Source organism: Jatropha curcas, chromosome 4 (genome assembly GCF_041381405.1).
Source record: "Jatropha curcas cultivar XTBG-Jc1 chromosome 4, XTBG_Jcur_1.0, whole genome shotgun sequence".
NCBI lineage: Eukaryota > Viridiplantae > Streptophyta > Magnoliopsida > Malpighiales > Euphorbiaceae > Jatropha > Jatropha curcas.
Genome location: NC_143154.1, coordinates 20,575,418 through 20,597,207, shown reverse-complemented (window position 1 = coordinate 20,597,207; position 21,790 = coordinate 20,575,418). Strand labels below are relative to the sequence as shown.

The window sequence follows — 21,790 nt, the reverse complement described above, 5'->3', positions numbered from 1 at the left end:
CGAAATTGAAATTAAATTAAGTAATAATTTATTAAGTTACAGTTGAAATTAAATTAAGTCACTTTTTTTTTTTTTTTTTATGTATTGGGGGAGGTTAATACATTAAGTCCGAATATGGATCTGTTGTCAGGTTAATACATGCACTTACCACTGAGTTATACCTTGGTAGGTTAAATTAAGTCACACTTGATTAAATCATACTTAGAATTTAGTTAAATTGAGGTATATTAAATCAAATTTGATTAAATCATAGTTGAAATTTTACTAAATTATAACATTCTCATTGAAATTAGATTATATTAACATATTATTATATATAATTAATTGGCGTGGGGAAATCACTGTTCTCATAACAGTGATTTTCCCACTTAGTCCTTCAGTGGTTCATTAATTACATTTTATCCTATAATGTCCTTTTATTATTCTTTAATTAAATTCTCACCGTAATAGTATTTTATACACTTAATCCTTTTATAGTTATTTAATTATATTTCTGTCCAATCATATTTTTCCATTTAACCCTTTTATCATTCTTTAATTACATTCTTGCCATAATTTAAATAATTATTCATTTATAATTTCTTAAATTAATTTTTTTATTTATATAAGTAAAACTTAATATGAGTTTTGGATTGTATTTTTTGAATAAATAATTTAAATTGTTAATTTTCTAATATATAAAATTGACGTATCAAATAGGGGTGGCCATATTACGGTCTCGGAAATCGGAACCGTCGGTTCGAACCGGTCCCGAACTGTAACCGTAACCGGTGAGAACCGGAACCGGAGATTTCCGGTTCCAGATTTCTGGAACCGAAACTGGCGGTTCCAGAAAACCGATCGGAACCGGATTGGAACCGCCAGTTCCCCGACCGGTTAGAACCGCCGGTTCGAACCGGCGGTTCTAGCCGTTATAAACTGTCAGATCAGTTTTTTTTTTTTAAAAAAAATTTGTTGTGAAATCTCTTAATTACCCCTCCCAACAACCATAAACGGCTACATAACGGCTAGTTTCAAGGGTATTTTTGGAAAAAATGATTTTTTGGATTTATTATAAATACCTCATTTCATTTACAAATTCATTACAAAAAAATCTCAACTCTCTCTACTTACTCTCTTTACAATATACTACACTCTACTCTATATTATTCTTCTCTACTCTACAATCTCTCTTATTAAGTTATTATTCTCTCTAATTTTTTTTATTCAATTTTCCAAATTATATCTTATTATCATATAATGGCAAGTGGAGGAAACTCAAATTCGCGTAAGGGCAAGGGAAAGATTAGAGAAACACAATATTCATCTATCCCTACAAACGACATCTATAATTTCACTCCCAACCAATTTAATTTTGAGGGATATCCAAATGAAAATTTGAAAATTCCAACTCAAGAATCTGAATTTAATGAGCAATTACAAGAAGAGGAAGAGGAAGAGCAAGAGCAACGAGCACAAATTGTTGGAAGAGCAAGATAAAGTTCCAACATATTTGCAATTCATTTCACGAAAAAATTCAAAGGTGAGAAAATGTACGATGTAATTTGCAATTATTGTGCAAAATCTTATAAATTTAAACAAGCGGGCGGCTATGGATCATTTTGGAAGCATTTGGAGACAAAATATCCAACAAAAATAGGAGTTGATCGGTCTCAAACACAAATTTCTGGGTACGCATCTTCTAACCTTTCTTTATTTCAATATTCTGAAAAAATACAAAAAGAAGAATTAGCAAAAATGATTTCTATGGAACATTTGTCTTTTAGTTTTGGTGAAAAAGTAGGTTTTAATAATTATTGTCAAAAAGCTTTAAATCCTTCTGCTAAAAGAGTACCAAGAAATATTGTAAAACGAACTATTATTTCTTTATATAATAAAGGAAAAAAAGAGTTAGAGCTTTTATTTTCTCAAATGAAAATTCGTGTTTCAATTTGTTGTGATATTTGGAGTGATCATTGGCAAATGCATTCTTATATGGGTATTACATGTCATTGGATTGATGATGATTGGAAAATTCAAAAAAGAATTATTGCTTTTCGTGTTTTTGATGATAAACTGAAACGACCCGAAAATTTAATTTCGTAGAATTTTCATTTAAAAACCAAAATTTTTATTTCAACCAATGAGATTATACCAGTAGTATTTTATTATTGCTAAACTGGACCCGTAAACCAATTCGATTTTTCGAAAACCAAGCGAAAAACTCGAAAACCAAGCAAATTGAGCCAAATCATTAAATTAGACCAAACCGGTTCGAATCGAACCGGAATGGTCTAGAAGCCAAGATTTTTCTTTCTTTTCTTTTCTTTCTTTCCTTTTTCTTTTTTTTTTTTTCTTTTTTTTTCTTTTCCCTTCTTCTTCCTTGCGCCAGCGCCATCATGCGACCTCGCTGCCTCTCCTCTCTCGTTTTTCCGACCACCAGAACCAGCGCCTCCTCGCCGTCGACTCCTCGCCGCAGCAGCCCGCCTTCCTCCCCTTCTCTTCGTTTCTGTTTCTAGTGAGCGCAAGAGTCACAGCGAAGCTGGAACCTCAACGCGATCGAGACAGTCGCGTCTCCGTCGTTCCCTCCGAGCAGCTCCGGCGATGATCTCCGACGAGGTAAGTTGATTGCCCTCCCATTTCACTCCTTTAGAAATCATTTTGTATAGATTAGGCGATAAAGATTTATCGCAGGAATTGATCAAAATGGGACTTAGGGATTTAAGAATAAAAATTGGGATTTTTGTTAGATATTGACAGAATTTGTAGTAGTTGGCTATAGAAATGAGTTCTATATGAAATTTGCTGCGTCTTGGCGTAAGAATTGCAACATTCAGGAACCAAGGTACCTCCAGCCACCGTAGACGGCGGCGACAGCGGTGGCTCCGGTGACCGGAGTTCCCAAGGTGCAGAACCTTGCATTTTTCGTGTAGAGTATGAATATATAATTAGTTTTAACATCTGACATCAATTGATATTGATCTGTGGATTGACGCATATTTAGAAATTAGGCTTCAGGCTGAAAAATTAAGGTAGTCGATAAACAAGAACTATACGATCTTAAAAAGGTTTAATTAGCTAGTTAACAAAGTAATTAAATTGGTTAGTATTCAAAATAAGTTATATGGATGAATTTTATAATAATTAGGATGTTTAGTTTCTATGAAGTTAATACTAATAAGGGTTAATATTATTAAGTAATATGTATTTGAATGTTAATTAAGGATTATTAGTGTATTTTGTTTTATATATGATATTGTTAATTGGATGATATGAGTTGCGAATATAATATGTAAAATTGGGTAAAGTATGACCTGTTGTTCTTATAAGCAGCAGCTAAGGTGAAGCTAGAGCCATTGTATATAAGTTAATATGTTAAAGAATGGTTTGATTATAGACCTTGCTATAATTAGAAATTATATTTCTATGCCAAGACAAAGGAAATTTATAAAGCCTATGTTTAAGAGTGAATCAAGTTACTTAGTAGATATGAATATTGAATTTTTATTTAGGTTAGCATTGATTTTTAGTGACTAGTTTAGAATTTAACTTATCGATGCAAGTTTTATTTATAAAGTGTACATTTATTTGATAATTAGTTAGAGGACAATTAATAAAATCATCGGAACTTGTTGGAGGTTATTATAATTTGTAAATTTATTTGGTGAATGTTGAAATGCTTTGTAATATCCTCAACTTTGCTGTTCCTGCTATTCTAGCTTTTTCGATGAATTCGGTTATCCGAATGAAAGGAAAACTTAGAATAATGGGAAACACTATATATTGAGGATGTGAATATTAATTAAATAGTAATTAATGTGATTACAAATCAATTTGAAAGATTAAAGGAAATCAAAAGTGAGTTAAAGAGGAATGACTTCTTGGTAAAGCACGATTTTACCCGAAAAACGGTAATTTCAGTATGACCTTTCTTAAGTGGGGTTTAGAATATTAAATACACTTGGTTGATACCTAATAGGACTAAAGTAAAGTGATTAAAAAGATTAGAGTGCCAAAGGATGAAGGGAAAACAAAAGGGAGGATTATAGTGCAATTTTCATTTAAAGGACATGGAAGGAATTTTTAATAATGTCTAGTATATATTATTGTGAAGAGGTGGAGATAACCACGCCATTTTCCACCCATTTTACAGCCCAAGTTGGTCAAGAAGAGAGGAGGAGAGTTTTGATTAAAAATCAAGCAAAAAGGAGGTGAAAATCAAGGAATTTTCAAGTAATTCTTAAGAAAAGGTTAGTTATCTTCACTTCCTCCTTCTTTTCTATGGATTAAGTTTTGAATTCCATGAACTTTGAAGTGAGGTGCTTGCTTGTTCATTCTGATTTGGTGAAGATGAAGTGATTAGACTTGAGTTTAAGGTGATTTAAGATGAGTGAAACTAGTTATGCATGAATTCAAAGTCTAATTTGCATAATTCACCAAGATGGATGATTTTGAGTTTGTATTTGATATGCCATGACCTAGGGATTCTGATATATCTTATATTATGATGTTATGTAAGTAATAGAAGAGTTGAGTTGCATGAATTTGTGCTGGAAGTGAGTTGAGAATGCTTAAGCAAACATATCATTGTTGGACCTGTTACAGTTGGGCTGTCCGAACTTCAGCTTCTGTAATTGACCTATTTGACTAAGCAAATGAACTTCAAAATTCATGAAATTTTATATGGAGATAGGCTGAGATGTTGGGTAGGTCGTGTTAAAATGGAAAGGCCATTGGATGAAAGGAAACGGAGTTATAATTAAATCAATGCAGGCTGCTCAGCATGAGAAAAACTGAAATTCAGATTCTATAATTATGTCATTTGAAAATGCAAATGAGCTTTAAAAATTATGAAATTTTACAGGGAAGTACTCTAAGATGTTGGGAACATTCTGTAAAAATTTCAGGGAAAATGGATATGAGGAAATTAAGATATAGCCAACGGAATGCAAGCTGCTCATATGCTGAAATTCTGCATTTCATAAACATTGAATGAATTTAGCATGCCATTGACTTCTATTGTTTTAGTTGTTAGTAGTATGTTTCTAGGATGTGGTTAAGTGTTGGATATGAAGTGTTTCATGCTTAAACTAAAGTCATATGACACTTGGACAAGCATAGTGAAACGGAAAGAAAAAGCATGACACTACATTCTAATGCTTAATTTGCATTCCTATAGAAGTGCGTGTGTGTATATTATGTAGTATGAAGTTAATATGAGTATTAATCTCATGCTACAGCTTCTAAGAGAAAGGGAGTTGAGGAAAGGGTGGTTGCTAGAGGAAAAAGGCTAGGGGAACCTTCTAGCTCAGGTTAGTGTACTATGCCTTTCCTACTTTTATTTAAACAAAATGATATTGATTTTGCAAAATATTTTCAATGGATTTACTTTATGAATCATAACTATAAAAAGTATTAATCATTTCATATGTTTTTAAAGAACAAAGCTTATTTTGAAAGCATACGACCTAATGACATATGTAAATGAATTTTATGATTCTTATACCTTGAAAGAGGAGGATGTTGGCCAATTGATAACTGTAGTATGAGGGGTGGCCATGACTGAATGATTTTAGTAGTGTTTGCGAAATGAAATGTTGCCCACAGTGATTTTAATATTATTACATGAATGGAATGGTTTGAAAGTCTTACAGTTGATATAGACATGGTTATTGCCCCGAATATCACTTCATTTGTTGAAGTTGATATTACGATCGATTGAACATGGATATCATCACTAGATGATATATGATTGATATGAAATTCTCCCTCCATGTTGAGGTTGTAGATTGCTCCCTCTTCTGTTGAAATCATATCACAGATTGAGGTTGTAGATAGCAGGTCTAGATGTGCACATTAGACACTGATGGCCCTCGGAATTGATTCTATAAAAGCTGTAAAGACTACATTATGAATTTATGATTTAAATGGTATTGTTTTTTTTTTTCTTTCTTATTTCCTTTAACATGGTGGGTTTATGACTTATGCTTCATTATTTCATATAAAGAGTTTGATTTGATAAATTTGTGTTTGTTTTATAATAGTACACCACTAAGCAAAATGCTTAGCGATAGTTGCTTTTGTGCTATCGCAGGAAAAAGGCAAGGAAAAAGAACTAGGAGAAGATCGTTTTTGTTTGATGTAGATAGTATGCTACTGATGTAGCTATTGTATATTTGACTTCTTTTGGAATATGTATGATGTATTAAATATTAACAGAACATCTATGTATATTTGAGCAGATACATGTAAATTATGATTGTATGAATTTCTATTATGTATCTAAGGTTTGAAAACGATTTCAGTATGTAATTAAACCATCCATGGGCTTATGGGTTATGGAACCATTTTATGTTTTTGCTAATATAATTGATGTTTAAGAAATCATATTGAGCTTAATGGAAGTTATGTTTCATATGTTTAGTAAATTACGAAAAAAAAATAGACATTTCTTTATAACAGATGAAAGAACCAAAAGGAGTTTTACATTTAATAATTAAATCTACTTTTCTACAAGATATAATTTGAAAGAATCAACAGTATTAAGTCCCTTGTAGTATACTTAGTAAGCATTTATAAGACTTAAGTGCTTATTAAGTATATTACGGGCGACATGCCATGTGTTACAGTAAGGTAAGGTGTGACATGTTTATTTTGGTATCAGAGCGGTTTTCATTGCATATTGGATCATAGTTTTGTGAATGTAAATGTGAAATGTAATCTGCTCAAATATGACATGACTGTTAATTGTTGGATAGCTATATCATACAATATTCTAATAGATGAATGTTTTTCTGTGATAGTATACAGAGAGCGTTTTGTTGTCGATAGATAGTATGGAGGGTGTTGGTCAGGGAGATAATTTTAATCCTCCTGAGGAGCAGTCTGAGGCGAGGCAGGAAGAGATTGGTGATGCTCCCGAGGGTTCTGATGTCCCTGTTGCACCAGCTGCTGACCCTATAGCCCAGCAGATGGCTGCGTTATTGAGACAAATGGCAGGTAACTTACAGCAGCAGCAGCTGCCAGTTAGACAGTATGATAAGTTGGTTAAGTATAGGGCCACAGAGTTTTCAGGCACCACTGACCCGATGGTAGCTGAGCAGTGGCTAGAGAGGATTGATAGGGTTTTCTTAAAGCTCCAGTGTGATGATGCTCAGAAGTATGATTATGCAGTCTCTTTACTTCAGGAAGATGCATATGAGTGGTGGAAGACAGTTCCTAGGAGCAAAGTGTAGCCACCAGTTCTGACTTGGGCAGACTTCCTGAGGGAGTTCAAGAAAAAGTATGTTCCATCTACCTATGTGGATGCCAGGATAGAGGAGTTTCTGCAGCTCAGACAAGATCATAGGACTGTAGCTGAGTATGAGAGGGAGTTTACTCAGTTGAGCTATTATGCTGGGCGTATGTTAGTTACAGGCAGGGACAGGTGCAAGAGATTTGAACAGGGATTGAAGCCCAGTATTAAGAGTCATGTGATCGGCTTTGAACATGAGAATTTTTCTGCATTGGTATCACAAGCTCTGAATCAGGAGAAGGTTGAGCAAGAAAAGGCTACAGAGAAGGAGAAGAGTGTCAGGAGGACTTTCCTAGGGGCTAGTAGCTTTAGTAGCAAGAAGAGGAGATTCTTTGGTCCATTTCCTCCTAGATCTAGTAGTGTGAGGCCACAGAGCCAGAGGCAGTTCAGACCACCATTGCCACCTCCACGAGCTCCTCCAGTTACTCGTAGTTGTGTTCATTGTGGTAGATATCATGGAGGAGTGTGTAAGTTGACCACAGGAGCATGTTTTAACTGTGGCGAGGTTGGACACTTTGTGAGGGATTGCCCTAGACCGAGAACGACTACGGCATATGCAGCCACAGAGGGATCGATTCAAAGACTAGCTGCTAGTTATGGATCTTCTCAGTCTGCAGGCAGAGGTAGGGGCAGAGGTAGAGGTAGCATATCGGGTAGTCAGGGGACAGTGAATCAACCAGAGCCTATTGGTGGGCCAGCTAGAGTTTATGCTATGAGGCAGAGGCAGGATGCCGATTCAGCTGATGTAGTGGCTGGTATGTTTTCTTTATTTAATCATGATGTTTATGTGTTGTTTGATCCTAGATCATCTCACTCTTATATTAGTGTTGGGATTTCTTGTTATGTATCTGTTCCTTGTTTGAGATTGGGTTATGATGTGCTTGTATCGAGTCCTTTAGGGCAGGAGGTTATTGTTAATAGATTATATCATGATTGCCCACTCATGATCCAAGGTCATGTATTCCTTTCTAATTTAGTTGAGATGCCCTTCAGAGATTTTGATGTTATTTTGGGTATGGATCGGTTAAAAAAATATCAGGCAGTGGTTGATTGTGACCTGAAGAAGATTATATTTAAACTGCCAGAATATGTAGACGTGGTAATTGTGAACCCCTACCCCGAATGCCAAATGCATGTGATGCATATGACCTAGGGCAGAAATGCACGTGAATGTGTGAGTCGCCACCTTGTTTAATTATTTTAGGGTAAACTAAGAAAAACCCTAAGTGACTGTGAACCCCTCCCCAAATATCAATGCATATGAATGCATGTGACTAAGGAAGAAATGCACGTGATGTGTGAGTCGCCACCTTGTTTAATTATTTTAGGGCAAACTAGGAAAAAACCCTAAGTGACTCCAATTTTAATTAACCTAGTTACTAGATTAATTAACCCAATGATTAAGGCATGGTGTGCAAACCCGAGATGGATCCCGAGACTATGTCATGCTGATAAACTAACCATGAATGAATGCTTTGCAAAGTGATTAGTGTAATTTGAACCAATTTTTAGTGATTGTGACTTGCCGCTCGGGGTTAAATCCCAAGCGTGCCTACGTACTTCCGTTTGAATGGAAGATCAAAGTCAACGTAGTTCGATAGGCCTTCTTTGAAGGGCTTTGAATGGGTATGCTTAATGCATGAGTGTGTGTATGCTTTGTGCATTTTGTTTAGGCTTTTTGCCAAAGATTGATTGTTTTAGGCATTTGATGCCAAAAATGTTGACTTTAATGGCTTTTGGCCAAAAAGATTGATTTAGGCAATTGTTGCCAAAAATTGATGATTGTTTAGGCGATTGTCGCCTAAATTGAATGATTTAAGGCTTTTAGCCAAAAAAAGTTGATTTGGGCAATTTATTGCCAAAATTGATGTTTGGGCTTATTCTTGCCAAAAGATGTTTTGTTGGGCGATTTGTCGCCAAAAATTGATGCTTGGGCTTATTCTTGCCAAAAGTGCTTATCTGAAGGCTTTTAGCCAAAAGATTGATTTAGGCAATTTGTTGTCGAAAATCGATTGATTGGGCGTTTGTCGCCAAAATGATTAAGGCTTTTAGCCAAAAGATTGATTAATTTGAAGGCTTTCAGCCAAAATGAGTTGATTTAGGCAATTTATTGCCAAAAGTTGATGATTGGGCGATTGTCACCAAAATTGATTGACTTAAGGTAATTTATTTGCCAAAAGTGTTGATTTTAATTTTAAGGCATTTCGCCAAAGAATTGATTTAAGCGATTTGTCGCTGAAAGTAGTTAATCTAATTTATAGGCAATGTGTTTGCCGAAAAAATCGATTAATCGAATTGTAATGTAGGCAATTTATCGCCGGGAAAAAACGTGTTTGAATTAAAGCTTCTTTAGCCACAATTATTGATTAATTGGACTTACGTCAAATTTGTTTGAAATAAAGGCGATTAACCATAGTTATTGATTAACTAGGTATTTTAAGCCATTATTGTCGGATTTAGGCTTTAATACCACGATTATTAATTAACCGGGCATTTAGCCTAAATTTATTTAATTGAGGCAATTTGTTTGCCTAATGATGACATGGATGCATTTATGCAGTTGTAGAATTATTAGGAGTAGAAAAGAAGCATGCATGAAGTGCTAAAATTAAATAGGCAGAGTTTAGTTCATGTACCTGATTTAATCGTCGACCGCTTCTTAACTCCAGGTTAAGCTCCTCGTTAAGGGAATTAATTTTAATTTAATCTTAAGTGACCAAGTATCACAACAATAAAATAAAACTAAAATTAAAAAATGCAAGAAAGCAGTAAAGAATCGCAAAGAGCGTAGGGAGAAGGAGCGTCCGTCAACACAGACTGAGTGTCTCAAAACGGAGCCCCAGAGCTGTTTTTTATAGGAAAAAATGTGACCCCGGGCGCCCCTGCCCGCCTTCGAGGGCGGGCATGCCCGCCTGGCTTGGGCGGGCGTGCCCGCCCATGTTGGGCGTGCGTGCCCGCCTGGCTTGGGCGGGCCTGTGTGCCTTTTCCCCTCTCTTTTTTTTTTTCTCGTTCCGGAGGCTTTTTCAGGAGTTCCGGACCTCCAAAAAATATTTCGAGACCAGTTCCGTGATCCTCGTAATTTTTCGGACATTTCAAGTACCATATTGGCACACTTCCGGTGAACTTTTTGAATGACCTCCGGTCCGATCGGACTGTTTGCAGTCCAGGAAAATTGGCTCTTCGAGCCTCAAAATTAGGGTATTCACAGGCAACTGCAGCCTTTGAGGCGGCCACCATCGCCGCGGCCGGGAAATCTGGCTTTTAGAGCCTCAAAATTTGAGTATTCACAGTTGCCCCCCACTGGCTATCATAAAAATGATTTATGAGAGCCAGTGGCTATCTGAAGGAGCAAATTTTGAGGATGGGCAGAGGAGGAAACCCCGCCATGGTTTTTTTTTTTCTTTGAAATGATCAAATGCATGGATTTATGTTTGTAACTTAAAGATGTTTTTGCCTCTTAGAGGACTTGAAAAGATGTTTTGCCTCTTAATGAGGGCTTCAAAAGAGATTTTGCCTCTTAGAGGACTTGAAAAGATGTTTTGCCTCTTAATGAGGGCTTGAAAAGATGTTTTGCCTCTTAATGAGGGCTTGAAAAGAGATTTTGCCTCTTAATGAGGGCTTGAAAAAGAGATTTTGCCTCTTAGAGGACTTGAAAAGATGTTTTACCTCTTAATGAGGGCTTCAAAAGACGTTTTGCCTCATAGAGGACTTGGAAAGAGATTTTGCCTCTTAGAGGACTTGGAAAGAGATTTTGCCTCTTAATGAGGGCTTGAAAAGAGATTTGTTTTTTTCTTTGAGAACCAAGGGTCCACCTAAAGTCGAGATGATCCAATGGCTTAGTTTTGGATGAAAAATGGTTGGTTATTGGTTAGGGTTTCACCCTAGGTTTTATTGTGAAAGAAAAGGTTAACCATTAACCGGGTTCTACCCTGGGTTTGTGTAAAAGAGATTGATGATGGTTGGGTTCTACCCTGGGTTGTGTATGTTTTTTTTTTTTTGTATAACACTTGCCCCTGAATCCGACTTGGAGGATTTTGCCCCCTGCTTGAGAGAATTGATGCCCTTATTAGCTGAAGTAGAATTTCTTCTTAATGAAAGACTAAAAATTCCGTGATTACTTCTGTGATGGGAGAATGGTGAAGGTTCTTATCACTTCTTGCCCCCAGAATGGTGCTGACCATGGAATACTTCAAGACATTGGTGTTGTACTTGTCCAATCAATTGAGGAATCAAAGAGAACAAAGCCACTTATATGACTTGAGGAAACGAACAATGTGGATGACATCGCTTGTCTGAAAGGATCGAAGAAACGATGGCCCGAGTGGGGACGAGTATTAAAGAATTACCTCTCAACGATTATGTTTGACATTTTTAGGGTTGTTTTGGAAACCCCGGGGATTGAATTGACATTTTCCTCTCTCTCTTTTTTTTTTTTCGAGGAATGACTCAAAGAGTGACGCTTTCAAACGAACTTTTGAGAATGACTCGATTTTTGTGACTCGTTGTGGAATGACCACTGGTGATGGAGACTTGACTTTAGAGACTTATAGGAGACTTGATTTAGAGACTCAAATTTTTCTTGTAGTGAATTTTGACTCAAAGGAACTTAGTGATTCCTGGAAAAAATGATTTATATACTCCCAAGGAGACCTTTGAAAGGGATTTTTTTTTTTTGCCTTAACTTTTGCCTAGTAGCCGCCCTTTCGGGTTTTCGACTCTAGCAGGCTCTTTGCCCTAACTTTTGCCTAGACCGCCCTTTCAGGTTTTCAGCCTAGCGGGCTCAATTCTTGCCTGAAGCTGCCCTTTCGGGTTTTCAACTCCAGCTTTTATTTTTCTTTTCTTCTCTTTTCTTTTTTAATTTTTTTTTATTTTTTTTTATATTGGCAAAGAGAAAATGCTATTTATGATGCAAACTTATGTTTGTGACCGCGCCTTTGTGGCTGCCTACGTATCTCCAAGAACTCTTCGGGGGATGGGGAGAATCAGGTCTTTCGTAGTTCCTTCTGGGATGCGAACTTCGTGTTCGGCTGGTGCGGAATTCATCTCCGACTTGATTTTAGTGCGGAATTCCTTTCCGTCTTGGTGCGAAATTTATTTCCGACTTGCTGTTGGGGGAAAATTCAATTCCGCCTTAATGCTGATTGTGGAATTCATTTCCGATTTGATTTCTTTGGGATTCCTTCCCGACTTGATATTAATACAGAATTCATTTCTGACTTGATTTCTTCGCGGGATTTCTTCCCGGCTTGATGTCTTTGCGGGATTCCTTCCCGACTGGATGTCTTTGCGGGATTCGTTCCCGACTTGATGTTGATGCAGAATTCATTTCTGACTTGATTTCTTCGCGGGATTCCTTCCCGGCTTGATGTCTTTACAGGGTTCATTCCCGACTGGATGTCTTTGCGGGATTCATTCCTGACTTGATGTTGATGCAGAATTCATTTCTGACTTGATTTCTTCGCGGGATTCCTTCCCGGCTTGATGTCTTTGCGGGATTCCTTCCCGACTTTGATGATGTTGAATCAACTTATTGACTCGAGCTCGTATGATAATGATGACCCTAGGCGAATCTGACTTTGTTGTTGTAGTGGTTTTACCACTGGTTGACTGAAATATGACTTGTATTCATCACAAAGAGTTTTGAATACCCACATTGTGGTGGTAACTTGAGTGGCTTGAGTGTTGAAGAAGCTTTTATGCTTTGAGTTTGTGGCTTCGCCATGTTTGAATTCTTGAGGTTAATTTGATTCCTTTTCTCGAACTTTTATCTTCCTTTGAACTTGGAACTTATTTCCTCAAGGGTTCTCCTCTCCATAAGGAATTTTGAGGAGGCTCTTCATTTTCCTTGTTTTGAGAAATGATCCTTGTTTATAAGGACACTTGTACTTGTGCCATGCCTGGCGCTTGATTTTCAAGGTGTTTGTTGTCATCCAGTTTGTGGAAATGACTGCTTCTTTTAACTTGCTCTTTCAAAATGTGAGCAGCCGCTTGGTCTTTGTCCTTATGGCTGAAATGATTTGTCATCTACCCTTGATGGGCTTGAATTTAATGGAGAGCTTGCAGTTGACCTGTCTTTGACAACTTGATTTCCTGTAGCTTTGTCCTTGATTTCTTTCTTTTGTGCAGAAGTTCCTTTTAAGCCATTTTTTCTTTTGCTTATTTGCTTCCTTTTGACCAGGGGTTCCTTTTGTCCCGTTTTTCCTTTTGCTTGCTTAGAAGCAGCCTCTCCATAAAGAATTTCGAGGCAACTTGATTCTGAGATGACTTGAATAGTGTATGGATGGCATTGCGACTTCGCGCAGATCCAACCCAATTCCAAATATAACTTCTTTATTCTGTCGCTTTTAAGCTCAAAATTCAGACACCTCTCTGTCGGAGAATCTTCCATTCCTGGGTTTTCAGAGAAACCATTCTGGCCCTAACCCCTTCAATCGGCTTTACCTCGGTACTGTTTGAAGTCTTACGTACCCTTTGCTGGATCCTTTCCATGATTACCCTTCAAAACTTCCCCTTCAATGGTGCTTCTTAGGATGCCACCAGCTTTGATTGATGCAGAGCAAATGAATGCATTTTTCTTTGCCAATTTTTATTATCTTTTTGTCATCATTTTTTTTAATTTTTTATTATTTTTTCTGATTTTTTTTTTGTGCTTTCACAGGAAAGGATAGGGAAAGAGTATAAACATGATTGGAACGTAAACTGATCCCTTTTTATTGATAAGACAAAATTTGTGTACAAAAGACACTTAGATTTACAAATTTGAATTGAATGAAAACTTGAATGGAAATGAAAATGAAAAGAAAAAAAACTAGACCCTAAAAGATAGACTCTAGGTGAACTGTGATGGACTAGGATTGGATTGACTGAAGTGACTTTGTTCTGCTTAAATCGATCAGACAGGTTGTTGTTGGTCTTGAACAATTCCTTTGTTCTTTTGGAGGTTTGATCTCAACCTTCTCAGACACAAACTTCATTCATTTCTAAGAAAAGTTCGAAAGGATCGAACGATTCTTGTTCAGCAAGATTTTTTTTGCATTAATCCCATGGCTAGGCAAGAGATTGGTTGATGTTCAGCTTGCTCTTGGTGATGATGGACCCATTGTCAACCAGGTCTTGTAGACGATTTTTCAAAGTCCAGCATGATTCTGCTTCTTGTATGAGTCTTCTTTGAGTTGACCCAACTGGATTAAGTCTTCCACCTTAGTTGCAATCGCAATGAGCGATTGGAACGTAGGCAAGTACTGTGTTTGAAGCTGTGACTGGTAGACAGGCAGTAAATTCTTGATTATTATGTCAACTTGTTCCTGTTCAGAGGGTCGGTTGATCATTTGAGCAACTTTGGCTCTCCACCTCGAAAGGAACGAGGAGAAGGGCTCATTGTTCTTTTGTTTAGTAGTTTCCAGCTCTCTTCGAGTGACATCCACCTCCATATTATAGTGATACTGTGAATTGAAGGCATTACAGATGTCTTCCCATGTTTTCATCTTAGAGCGGTCCAGGCTAACAAACCACCTCAAAGCAGCACCGGTGAGTGATTGTTGGAACAACTGAGCAAGGAGCTCGCTGCTCAATCCATACGGGTTAAGGGCACCCACATACATTTTCAAATGAGTTTTAGGACAAGTGGTTCCATCAAATTTGTCCATGTTGGGCATCTTGAACTTGGTTGGCAGTCTTGCCTCGGGGAACAAGGACAAGGAGTCCATGTCCACCACTTCCTTGTGTGTCTTCAAGGCAGTGACAGACCTTTCCAGGAGTTCTAGTTTCTCTCTCATTTTCTGAGCTTCCAGCTCAGAAGCAGTTCCAGAGGGCATGTCATCCAGGACAGGGTTTGAGGACGTCGGTGCAGCGCCGGGTCCCTGATTGGAGGCAGCAGGTCCACTTCCCCCGGCTGAAGCTCCATTACCACCACCTAGTTCAGCTATTAGGGCAGTCCTTTGGGCGGCCAATGCCTGATTCATTCTGGCCTCCATTCTGGCTTCCAATTGTTCAATGAGGTTTTGGATGTCAGACAGTGATGCCATTGGTGCAATCGGGGTTGTTGGACTTGTGGGCGAGAGCTCAGTTGGTGTTTCGGGTACAGGTGGTCTTTGGAGGGGTACCTGTGAAAGGACATAGTCAAAACGGTTAGACTATCCTATATAAGGCATTTTCATAGGGTATATGAAATAGTGTGAGGTAGGATGGAACACCCAGGATAGGACCCAATGGGATGTGATATGTAAGGTAAAGTGCTTAGGGCTGGACACCTCGACTTTTCGAAAGGCCCCTAGTTCTCAAAAAAAAAAAAAAAATTTTTTTTGGGCCTTAAGGGCCAAAATGTGAATTTTTAGGCCTTTGAGGCCAAATTGGGAATTTTTGGGCCTCCATGGCCAAATTGCGAACTTTTGGGCCTCTGTGGCCAAATTGGAAATTTTCGGGCCTTAGGGGCCAAAAATGGGAGTTTTTGGGCCTTTGGGGCCAAATTGGGAATTGTTTTGGGCCTTTGGCCAAATTGAGGATTTTTTGGGCCTTAGTGGCCAAATGTGAATTTTTGGGCCTTAGGGGCCAAAATGTAATTTTTTAGGTCTCAGGGGTCAAAATGTGATTTTCCAGTTTTGAAATGGAATGTTTTTTTTTAATGAGATGATATGTCATGAATGCGCACAACATCACGTCATACTTCGTTTAATGATATGATTCGTATCATTGAGTGCATACAGTGCTAAAGGATAGGTTCTATAGGCTATGACACAAATAGAGAATTGGCTTATAAGGGACCCTTGAACCTTGAGTATGGATATACCTAACCACATGTGAAACAAAGAGTTTCACGTGGGTCCAACAGTGCGCATACTCATGGGCCACCCCCAAAAGGATTAGGAGTGGTTTGCGGTAACAGGGAGGACGCTTTGGCTGTCCGTCGACATAATCAAAGAGACCTGCCGATCAGCGCTACTTGCTATCCAGACTCAGAAGTTTGAACAGAGAGAGAAGAAATTCATTTGAAATTCATTTTTTTATGCAATGGAGAAAAGGATTCTCAATCGTGCAAATAAATCAACAAATTTAAAAGTTTTCATCAAATTTGTCATTTAAGTTCAAATCTCCTCCTCAAGTATTCTTAAAGAAAGAACACCTGATTCATGTCAAGGTACCCTGTAAAACAAAGCTTCGTACAATAATGCCCTAAAGAAGGGCAGGTTAGTCTAGGCAGCAATTGTAGTCCACTTTATGCAAAAAGATTACATAATTCCCCAGCAGAGTCGCCAAACTGTGAACCCCTACCCTGAATGCCAAATGCATGTGATGCATATGACCTAGGGCAGAAATGCACGTGAATGTGTGAGTCGCCACCTTGTTTAATTATTTTAGGGTAAACTAGGAAAAACCCTAAGTGACTGTGAACCCCTCCCCAAATATCAATGCATATGAATGCATGTGACTAAGGAAGAAATGCACGTGATGTGTGAGTCGCCACCTTGTTTAATTATTTTAGGGCAAACTAGGAAAAAACCCTAAGTGACTCCAATTTTAATTAACCTAGTTACTAGATTAATTAACCCAATGATTAAGGCATGGTGTGCAAACCCGAGATGGATCCCGAGACTATGTCATGCTAATAAACTAACCATGAATGAATGCTTTGCAAAGTGATTAGTGTAATTTGAACCAATTTTTAGTGATTGTGACTTGCCGCTCGGGGTTAAATCCCAAGCGTGCCTACGTACTTCCGTTTGAATGGAAGATCAAAGTCAACGTAGTTCGATAGGCCTTCTTTGAAGGGCTTTGAATGGGTATGCTTAATGCATGAGTGTGTGTATGCTTTGTGCATTTTGTTTAGGCTTTTTGCCAAAGATTGATTGTTTTAGGCATTTGATGCCAAAAATGTTGACTTTAATGGCTTTTAGCCAAAAAGATTGATTTAGGCAATTGTTGCCAAAAATTGATGATTGCTTAGGCGATTGTCGCCTAAATTGAATGATTTAAGGCTTTTAGCCAAAAAAAGTTGATTTGGGCAATTTATTGCCAAAATTGATGTTTGGGCTTATTCTTGCCAAAAGATGTTTTGTTGGGCGATTTGTCGCCAAAAATTGATGCTTGGGCTTATTCTTGCCAAAAGTGCTTATCTGAAGGCTTTTAGCCAAAAGATTGATTTAGGCAATTTGTTGCCGAAAATCGATTGATTGGGCGTTTGTCGCCAAAATGATTAAGGCTTTTAGCCAAAAGATTGATTAATTTGAAGGCTTTCAGCCAAAATGAGTTGATTTAGGCAATTTATTGCCAAAAGTTGATGATTGGGCGATTGTCACCAAAATTGATTGACTTAAGGTAATTTATTTGCCAAAAGTGTTGATTTTAATTTTAAGGCATTTCGCCAAAGAATTGATTTAAGCGATTTGTCGCTGAAAGTAGTTAATCTAATTTATAGGCAATGTGTTTGCCGAAAAAATCGATTAATCGAATTGTAATGTAGGCAATTTATCGCCGGGAAAAAACGTGTTTGAATTAAAGCTTCTTTAGCCACAATTATTGATTAATTGGACTTAAGTCAAATTTGTTTGAAATAAAGGTGATTAACCATAGTTATTGATTAACTAGGTATTTTAAGCCATTATTGTCGGATTTAGGCTTTAATACCACGATTATTAATTAACCGGGCATTTAGCCTAAATTTATTTAATTGAGGCAATTTGTTTGCCTAATGATGACATGGATGCATTTATGCAGTTGTAGAATTATTAGGAGTAGAAAAGAAGCATGCATGAAGTGCTAAAATTAAATAGGCAGAGTTTAGTTCATGTACCTGATTTAATCGTCGACCGCTTCTTAACTCCAGGTTAAGCTCCTCGTTAAGGGAATTAATTTTAATTTAATCTTAAGTGACCAAGTATCACAACAATAAAATAAAACTAAAATTAAAAAATGCAAGAAAGCAGTAAAGAATCGCAAAGAGCATAGGGAGAAGGAGCGTCCGTCAACACAGACTGAGTGTCTCAAAACGGAGCCCCAGAGCCGTTTTTTATAGGAAAAAATGTGACCCCGGGCGCCCCTGCCCGCCTTCGAGGGCGGGCATGCCCGCCTGGGCTGGGCGGGCGTGCCTTTTCCCCTCTTTTTTTTTTTTTCTCGTTCCGGAGGCTTTTCCGGGAGTTCCGGACCTCCAAAAAATATTTCGAGACCAGTTCCGTGAGGCGGCCACCATCGCCGCGGCCGGGAAATCTGGCTTTTAGAGCCTCAAAATTTGAGTATTCACAGTAATACAGGGTGAGAGACAGATACTTCCTTCATCTGTGATCACTGCAGCTTTAGCTCAAAAATTGATCTGTCATGGGTGTGAGGCATACCTAGCTCACATTGTTGACACAAGGGTAGGTACTCCTAATCTTAAAGACATTCCTACTGTGTGTGACTTTCCAGATGTTTTTCCAGAAGAGTTACCAGGATTGCCTCCAGAAAGGGAAGTTGAATTTGAGATTGAGGTTATGACAAGGACTCAACCGATCTCCATTACTCCTTACAGGATGGCTCCTACTGAATTAAAAGAATTGAAAGCACAATTACAGGAGTTACTTGATAAAGGGTTTATTCGCCCTAGTGTGTCACCATGGGGAGCTCCAGTGCTATTTGTAAAGAAGAAAGACGGTAGTTTACGGTTTTGCATTGATTACCGCCAGTTGAATAAGGTCACAGTCAAGAATAAGTATCCTTTGCCAAGGATTGATGATCTCTTTGATCAGCTTAAAGGTGCTTCTGTATTCTCTAAGATAGATTTGAGATCGGTGTATCATCAACTCAGAGTTAAAGAGCAGAGTATTCCTAAGACGGCATTCAGGACTCGCTATGGCTATTATGAGTTTCTAGTTATGCCATTCGGATTAACTAATGCTCCAGTAGCATTCATGGGTTTGATGAACACGATCTTCAGACCTTACCTTGACCAGTTTGTTGTGGTTTTTATTGATGACATTCTGATATATTCCAAAGATATAGAAGAGCATGATAAGCACCTAAGAATTATTTTTCAAACTCTTCGAGAAAAACAACTTTATGCTAAGTTTTCTAAATGTGAATTCTGGTTAGCACAAGTTGCTTTTCTTGGTCATATTGTATCTGCAGAGGGTATTGCAGTGGATCCTGGTAAGATTGAGGCTATTTCCAGTTGGAAGCCACCAAAGAATGTTTCTGAGATTCGTAGTTTCTTGGGTTTGGCTGGCTATTATCGCAGGTTTGTTAAGGGATTTTCTATCATTGCTTTGCCCTTAACTAAACTATTGCGAAAGAACGTTAGATTTGAATGGACAGATAAATGTCAGGAGAGCTTTGATAAGCTGAAGAAGTGTTTGACTGAAGCTCCAGTTTTGACTTTGCCTACTCCAGGTACAGAGTTTACTGTTTATAGTGATGCTTCTCATAATGGATTAGGTTGTGTGTTAATGCAGGATAGAAATGTTATTGCTTATGCATCAAGCCAACTTAAACCATATGAGAGGAATTATCCTACACATGATTTGGAACTTGCAGCCATTGTATTTGCATTGAAGATATGGAGACATTATCTTTATGGTGAGAAATGCTATATCTTCATCGATCATAAGAGTTTGAAGTATCTGGGTACTCAAAGGGAGTTGAATTTGAGACAGAGAAGATGGCTTGAGTTGATAAAAGATTATGACTGTATTATCGATTATCAGCCAGGGAAAGCTAATGTGGTAGCAGATGCACTGAGCCGTAAGACTATTGCTAGCCTGAGAACTACAGAGTTATCTCTAGTCCATGATCTACGGTCTATTAATGCGAAGTTTGAGACGATTTTTGACAATTGGGTGTTAGTTAATCTTCAGGTTAAGCCTCTACTGGTTGATCAGATTAGAGCAGCAATATTAACTGATGATGAATATCAAAAGATTCTTTCAGAGACACAAGATGGTAAACGACCAGAATTTTCTGTCAGTAGAGATGGGTTATTACGATTTTGGGACCGGTTATATGTTCCTTCAGATTTAGATTTGAGACATCTCATCTTGAAGGAAGCACATGATTCTCCAATTGCTATGCATCCAGGCGGGACCAAGATGTATAGGGATTTGAAGAGGAACTATTGGTGGACTGGTATGAAGAAAGATATTGCTGAATTTGTAGCTAAATGTCTAACTTGTCAACAAGTCAAGGCAGAACATCAAGTACCAGCAGGATTACATCATCCACTTCAGATTCCAGAATGGAAATGGGAAAGAGTGACTATGGATTTTCTAATGGGGCTTCCACTGACTCAGAGGAAACATGATGCAGTTTGGGTTATTGTGGATAGATTGACGAAGAGTGCTCATTTCCTACCTGTAAGATCAGACTATAGTTTAGAGAAATTGGCAGAAATATATATTGGTGAAATAATTAAGCTACATGGAGTGCCAGTATCCATTGTTTCCGATAGAGATCCAAGATTCACATCTAGATTTTGGGTTAGCTTACAGAAAGCCCTGGGCACTAGATTGAATTTTAGTACTGCATTCCATCCTCAGACAGATGGTCAATCCGAGAGGATTATTCAAATATTGGAGGATATGCTTCGAGCTTGTGTTCTTGAGTTTGAAGGTAGCTGGGATAAATATTTGCCTTTGATGGAATTTGCTTATAATAACAGTTACTAGACCAGTATCGGAATGCCTCCATATGAAGCTTTATATGGTAGAAAATGTAGGACACCCCTATGTTGGGATGAAGTTGGTGAAAGGCAATTGCTAGGTCCTGAAATTATTCAACAAGCAGAAGAAAAGATCAAAGTAATTAAAGAAAGATTGAAAGCAGCTGCAGATAGACAAAAGTCATATGTGGATCTAAAGAGAAGAGATATAGAGTATAATGTGGGTGATAAAGTATTCCTTAAGGTTTCCCCTTGGAAGCGTGTTATGAGATTTGGTAGAAAGGGAAAATTGAGTCCTCGCTTCATAGGACCTTATGAAATACTTGAGAGGATTGGTCCATATAGGTTAGCCTTACCACCAGAACTCGATAAGATTCATAATGTTTTCCATGTTTCTATGCTTCGGAGATATAGATCGGACCCTTCACATATATTGCCTTTAGAATCAATTGAAGTTAATCGAGACTTCACATATGATGAAGAACCAGTGGCTATCATAGCTAAGGAAGTTAAGCAACTTCGGAATAAACAGATTCCCTTAGTTAAGGTGTTATGGAGAAGCCAGTCCAGAGAAGAGGCTACTTGGGAACGTGAAGAAGATATGAGAAGACAACATCCACAATTATTCAGAGATTTATAACAGGTAAAATTTCGAGACGAAATTTCTTTAAGGAGGGAAGAGTTGTAATATCCTCAACTTTGTAGTTCCTGCTATTCTAGCTTTTTCGATGAATTCGGTTATCCGAATGAAAGGAAAACTTAGAATAATGGGAAACACTATATATTGAGGATGTGAATATTAATTAAATAGTAATTAATGTGATTACAAATCAATTTGAAAGATTAAAGGAAATCAAAAGTGAGTTAAAAAGGAATGACTTCCTGGTAAAGCACGA

General features: G+C 37.7%; 2 protein-coding genes across 2 annotated transcripts in view; both read left to right on the top strand.

Annotated features, from left to right (window-relative positions):
* The window catches only part of LOC149496940 (uncharacterized), a 136,124-nt gene extending 115,223 nt beyond the window's left edge, over positions 1-20,901 (top strand). Inside the window, exon 5 of the mRNA XM_089719972.1 lies at positions 19,022-20,901. Within this exon, the coding sequence (XP_089576098.1) occupies positions 19,022-20,901 (1,880 nt within the window). The remainder of the gene's footprint in view (positions 1-19,021) is intronic.
* A 12-nt stretch (positions 20,902-20,913) lies between these two features.
* On the top strand, positions 20,914-21,534 carry LOC149496939 (uncharacterized). The gene has a single exon (XM_089719971.1). It carries the CDS (start codon positions 20,914-20,916, stop codon positions 21,532-21,534), a length of 621 nt encoding a protein of 206 aa, XP_089576097.1.
* The last annotated feature ends 256 nt before the right edge of the window (positions 21,535-21,790 follow it).

Coding starts and splice junctions, on each gene's coding strand:
- LOC149496939 (XM_089719971.1), top strand. CDS start 20,914: ATGCCTCCATATGAAGCTTTATATGGTAGAAAATGTAGGACACCCCTA.